The 6,000-nt window shown below is 47.1% G+C and overlaps 2 protein-coding genes across 2 annotated transcripts in view; one reads left to right on the forward strand and one right to left on the reverse strand.

Moving 5' to 3' along the window:
• LOC124235155 (uncharacterized) overlaps nt 1–6,000 on the reverse strand; it is a 48,377-nt gene that overhangs the window by 23,651 nt on the left and 18,726 nt on the right. The window lies entirely within an intron of this gene.
• CHRNB4 (cholinergic receptor nicotinic beta 4 subunit) overlaps nt 4,897–6,000 on the forward strand; it is a 17,813-nt gene continuing 16,709 nt past the window's right edge. Inside the window, exon 1 of the mRNA XM_046652387.1 lies at nt 4,897–5,074. Coding sequence (XP_046508343.1) covers nt 5,020–5,074 — 55 coding nt within the window. The 5' untranslated portion in view covers nt 4,897–5,019. The remainder of the gene's footprint in view (nt 5,075–6,000) is intronic.

The following is a 6,000-nucleotide window of genomic DNA, read 5'->3' on the forward strand; positions in this document are numbered from 1 at the left end:
TTCTATCAAAAATTCTATTGGGATTTGTGTGGGAAGAGTGTTGAATTTATAGATTTTGTGAGAAATGATAAATTTATAATTTGAGTCCTCCCATTCACAAATATGATATACATTTCCATTTAGTCAGTTCTTCATTTAAGTCCTTGCGTAATTTTTATAATATTCTTCATATAAGGTCTTGTGTATATTTTTCTAGATGTATTCTTAGGTTTGTGTTTCTATTGTGAGTAAATCTCTTTTTCTATTACATTTTCTAATTTGGTATTACTCACGTATATGAATGCTAATAATTTTGTTATCATGTCTTTGGGGACTTGTGTATTTGCCTGGTGAGGAGAATTTTATTCCATTCCCTGGGAGCTTGATCACCAGCCCACGGAAGAGAAATAACTTAGCCCATATCAAGTCCTGTGTCTGGCAGAGATTGTACAAGGGCTCTTGTGGACCAATGCTTATGAAATGTTCCGTATGCTCTTTTACATTTTTTCGGTGAGGAAGATTGGCCCTGAGCTAACATCTGTTGCAAATCTTCCTCTTTTTTTTTTCTCCCCAAAGCCCAAGTACATAGTTGTATATCCTAACTGTAAGTCATTCTAGTTCTTCTATGTGGGATGCCACCACAGCATGGCTTGATGAGTGGTGCGCAGGTCTGTGCCCAGGATCTGAACTGGCAAACTGTGGGTCACTAAAGTGGAGCACGTGAACTTAACTACTCCGCCACGGGGCCAGCTCTGAATGCTAATAATTTTTTTAAGTTGCTCTTGAATTCAACAACCTTACTCTCTTACTAGTCCTAATAATTTATCTGTATATTCTCTTGGATTTTCTACATAGACGGTCATATCATCTGCAAATACAGGTAGTTTTCCTTGCCAATTCTTAAATTTTATGTCTTTTATTGCTTTCTATTATAGTTTGGATCATAAGTTGCTGATGTTGGGTAGCCTGTGATCTAAAATAATAGCCAATTCCTATAGTTTAAACTAACACATCGCCGAGGGCCTCCAGTGCAATGTTGAATAGAAACTGTGATAGAAGGCAGCCTTGTCTAAGTCCTGACTGATGGAAATTGCTTCTAAAGTTCTACCATCAAGTATGATCATCGCTGCATGTTTATTAGGTTAAGGAACCCAGTTTGCTAACAGGTTGCATTGAATGAGTAATCTGTTAAAGTGGTATATTACATTAGTGAGTTATCTCATGCTGACTCACTCTTGCATTCTTGGAATAAACCCTACTTTGCCATGACGCATTTTTTTTTGTCTATATACTGCTGTATTGGACTTGGCATTATTTTATTTAGAATTTTTGAATCTATGTTTACAATAGCTAATAATAGCTAACATTTATTAGGTGCTTTCTATGTTCTAGGCACCATTATGGCACTTTACATGAATTAGTTCATTTCATCCTAGAAGGCTTTTGTGAAAGTTATTTCCTCCTTTTAAATATGAGAGAACTGAGGCACAGAGAAGTCAAGTCACTTCCTCAAGGTCATGAAAATACCAACAGCGGCACCAGAATACAGATCCAGCTTGCCTGGCTGCAGAGGCCATGCACTAACCACTGTTCCATGCCGTCCTTCTGTGACAAAGACCCACAACTCAGATCAGACTATAATCCCCCTTTCTTATATGTCCTTATTCTGGTTGGTACCAAGATTATATTATCCTCAGAAAAATAAGTGGAATAGCTTTTCCTCTTTTTCTTTGCTTTTAAAAACATATTTGTCAGACTTCTATAAAAATTTACTTCACCTGGAGTGAATTCACCAATTTCTTTATTTTGTTGGCTATATTTCTATCTCAAATTTACAGAAAAGTTGCAAGTACCATACAAAGAACTTTCTTCCCCCTGCATCATTTGGAATATGTTTACAACACAGTGTGCCCCATCATCTCTGAATACTTTCGTCCTATAAAGATATCCTCCCATATAGTCATCGATATAGAAAAGTTAACGCTGATATATTACTACTATCTAATCCTCAGAACCCCATTGAAGTTTTGCCAGTTGTCCCAATAATGTCCTGCAGAGCAAAAGGATCCATTTTAGAATCATATATTGCACTTAGATTTGACGTCTTTTTAGTCTCCTTCTAGCTGAAACAGTTCCTCAGTTTTTCCTTGACTTTCATAACCTTGACACTTTTTTTTTTTTTGAGGAAGATTAGCCCTGAGCTAACATCCGCTGCCAATCCTCCTCTTTTTGCTGAGAAAACTGGCCCTGAGCTAACATCCATGCCCATCTTCCTCTACTTTATATGTGGGATGCCTACCACAGCATGGCTTGCCAAGTGGTGCCATGTCCACACCCAGGATCCGAACCGGCGAATCCCGAGCCGCTGAAGCAGAATGTGCGAACTTAACCGCTGCACCACTGGGCCGGCCCCAACCTTGACACTTTTGAAGATAACAGACCAGTTATTTTGTAGAATGTTCCTTAACCTCAATTTGTCTGACATATCCTTATGACCAGATTCAAGTCATCCACCTTTGGCAGGAATATCACAGAAGTGATTCTGTGTTCTTCCAGTTGCATCCTGTCAGGTGGTACACAATTTGGATTTGCCCCATTACTGGTGATGTCAATTTTGATCACTTGATTAATGTGGTATGTTAGTTTCCTACTGATGCTGTAACAGATTACCACAAAAGTAGTTGCTTGAAACAACATAGTTTTCTTTTTTCTCTTACAGGTCTGGAGATCAGAAGTCTAAAATCAGTCTTACAGGGCTAAAATCAAAGCAGGGCTGTTCCTTCTGAAGATTCCAAAGGAGAATCTGTTCCTTGCCTCTTCCAGCTTCTAGAGGCAGCCTTGGCCTTCCTTAGCTCATAGCTACAGTACTCCTATCTCTGCTTCCATCTTCATATCACATTCCCTCACTCTGACCCCCTGCCTCCCTTTATAAGGACCCCTGTGACTACCTCAGACCCACCAGGAGAATCCAGGAGAATCTCCTCATCCCAAAATCCTTAATTCAATGACATCAGCAAAGCGCCCTTCATAAGGTAACATAGGTGAATAAGGTGACATTCACAGGTTCCTGAATTAGGATGTGGACATATTTGGGGGTCATTATTCAGCCTACCACAGGTGGTATCTGCCAGGCTTCTCCTCTGTAAAGTTAACTCTTTTCTCCCTTTATATTAATAAGCATTTTCTGGGGAGGTATTTTGAAACTCTGTAAGTATCCCACTTATCATTAAACTTTCAATCATTTATTTACTTCGATTTTTCAATGGAGGTCCTTTAAGGTGGCTTCTGTGTCTCCATCTCCAAGCACTTCCCTTACATTCTGGCACAAGTGTAGGCTATTTTGAACGGACATTATATTTTCTCCTGCTCTCTCTTCCTACCCACCCACCTTTACTCACCTGACTTACAGTTTTGCAGTAGCCTCCAGGTTTTATGGCATTTTTAAGCTCCTGCCCTGTGGTATATTGGGGATAATACACATCCTATAAACATATCTGCAGCAGATCCCCACCCCCCACCATCCTTTCAGGGATGGGGGTACACCCAAGCCCCTAGCTCCCAGCTGAGAGCCTTTTAGTGCTTCTTTATCTCAAAGGACCTGCCAGTGACTTTGGCTTCCAGGGCCCAGCAGGCTCCAGGCTTCAGCTTCAGGCTTCAGCCCTCACCACTTTGCATTTCTTTTCTGATTTTGGTTTATGGAGATTTTATTTTTCAGCCTGGTTATGTCTTTTTTATTTACTTTATAGACTTCACCTATTTAATGTTGCAGTTTGGAGAACAGAGGATGTGCTCAAATCTAAATTCTCCAAACCATCCCAAAGGGAAAGTCAGTTACATTTCAACAGTGTTCTTTTTGAAAGATCATATATCAACATGTCAGATTGTAGCAAGAAGACATTGGGGGAAGCAGCATGAAAGGAATACTGAGAGTCCTGGAGAGAAGGTGGTAAAGCTGCCTTTTTAAGGTGATCACTTCCCCAGACCTGGCCCTTCCCACTTTGTTCCTCCAGTTGTTAGACTTGCCTGTTGGGATGCAGACAGGTGAGGAGGTGGGGGACTGGAGTGAGAGGGACAGGGAGTGCCATGGGCTACAGGAATCTGCCAGAGGTTCTTTTGAACCCCGGATTGAAGCACCACTTCTGGCCAGGCCCAGAAGTCTGGCTGGCCTGGTGCTGATTCCTGTCCTGTGAGGTTCCCAACCAGCAGGGGAATGGTACTGATTCCAACAGTTAGCGAGTGAGGACCACCTGGCTGGGAGAGGACATGCTTGCCCCCTTGAGTCACTTGAGCTGCCTCTAGTCAGCCCAGGTTGTAAGGCCCAAGGGGGAGGACATTGCCAGCCCACTCTGGCCCCATCCTCTCCCATTCCCAGTACCCCAACCTGGGTAAGAGGACCCTGAGCTATTTCACCTTCCCAAAATTCACACACTTTTCCTAAACGCCCTTCCCCCAGTGTCTGCAGATAGCTGTGCCCTACTCCAGCTGGCTTACTCCCCATTCTGCAATGCTCCTTACTTTTCTTAAACCCCATCGGTACGGACTTGAAATCATTTTCCGAAAGACCTCCCGTGTCCTCAGTTCAGACAGCAGGCAACGCCCAGGGACCTCGCCGCTGGAGTACAACCACTTTCCCGAACAGTGGAGGGATCCAGGGCAAGCGACTGCCTCAGTCTCCCCAAGTGTACAAAGGGTGCACGCGCTGTCCCCGTCGTCTTCCCTTCGAGGAAGGTTGGGAGCCTCTAGTAGGTCGGGAAGTACCATGGTCAGCCACCGGGCGAAGACTCGCGTGTTGTTGCAGAAGAGCCGGCCCAGCCCCGGGGTCTCTTCCGCCCCGCCCCATCCCCGAGAGGGCGGAGCTCACGGCTGCTGCCCGTGCAGGGCTCGGAGGGGCTCTCGGCTGGGTCCTAGTGCCCGCCGTCACCGCGCTTTCAGACCTCCGCGGCCGGCTCCGGCGCTCAAAGCGACTGCTCACGGCTCGAAGGTGCCCGGGTGGTCCGACAGCTGAGCTGGCCGCAGCTGCCTCCTCAGCCCCCACCCGCCATGAGGAGCGCGCATCCCCTGGTCCTTTTCTCCCTGGTTGCCCTTTGCGGGCCCGGTGAGTTTTCGGGGAAGGAGGGAGGGACGCCTGGTTCAAGCAGAGCCCGGCTGGACTGGCCACAGGTGGGAAGGGAGGGAGGGTGCCCTGCGCCCGGGAGAATGGCCCGAGATTGTCCCAGCCAGATGAGGGCATGGGCGGGGCTGAGGCCAGGGTGAGTGGGTCTGCGAGGTTTAGGGTGAGGACCTCCTCTCTGCGCGGCTGCCAGGGCCACCCTCCGCAGCGAGTGCCTTTGGGCGGGGCAGCGGGGCTGGGTGGTACCGGCTCTGCAGGGAGCTCCCCTCAGTCCCGGCGTTAAGGGAGGCTGCGGGACACCGACTGGTCCCGACAGGTTCCTCGCCTGCGAGGTGTAGACACCAGGGAGCAAACCCGATGCTCAGCCTCCACAGTGCAACTGGAGAGAGAGAGAAACTTAGCTGGGGTGGGGGGGGGGGGGCCGGGCTGGGATGGGCTGCCCAAATCGCCAGCCCTGGAATGTTTTGCAGTTTGGGAGTGGATCTCCTAAGAAACACACACTTATGGCACCACTGCCTCTGGTCACCCATCCCTGGGAGTTGGCCGGCCTGGGGAGCCAGCTTGGCTGAGGGCGGGGCTGGTGAGGTGGAGCCTGCCACTCAGGAACCTGTAGACTCTGAAACCTGGAAGGGAAATCCAATCAGTCCTTCCCAGACAGAGTCCAGATGTGGTGAGGATTGCCTTCTCTGGGCCTCAGATTCCCCACCTGAGTTCCGAGGACTCTTTTAGCTTCTACCCTCTGGCCCAAGCTTGTCCTCTGAGCCCTAGTTAGCATAGAGGACCAGGACTACATCTTCCTTGGACAGAGATACAGCACAGGGGGTGTTGTAGGTAGGAGTGGGGGGACATACAAAGTTCCTACAGGGAAGTGGAGCTCTCACCAAAGATGGTGTCTGCATTCAACGTGTATC

The sequence above is a fragment of the Equus quagga genome, chromosome 2 (assembly GCF_021613505.1).
Source record: "Equus quagga isolate Etosha38 chromosome 2, UCLA_HA_Equagga_1.0, whole genome shotgun sequence".
NCBI classification, from domain to species: Eukaryota; Metazoa; Chordata; class Mammalia; order Perissodactyla; family Equidae; genus Equus; species Equus quagga.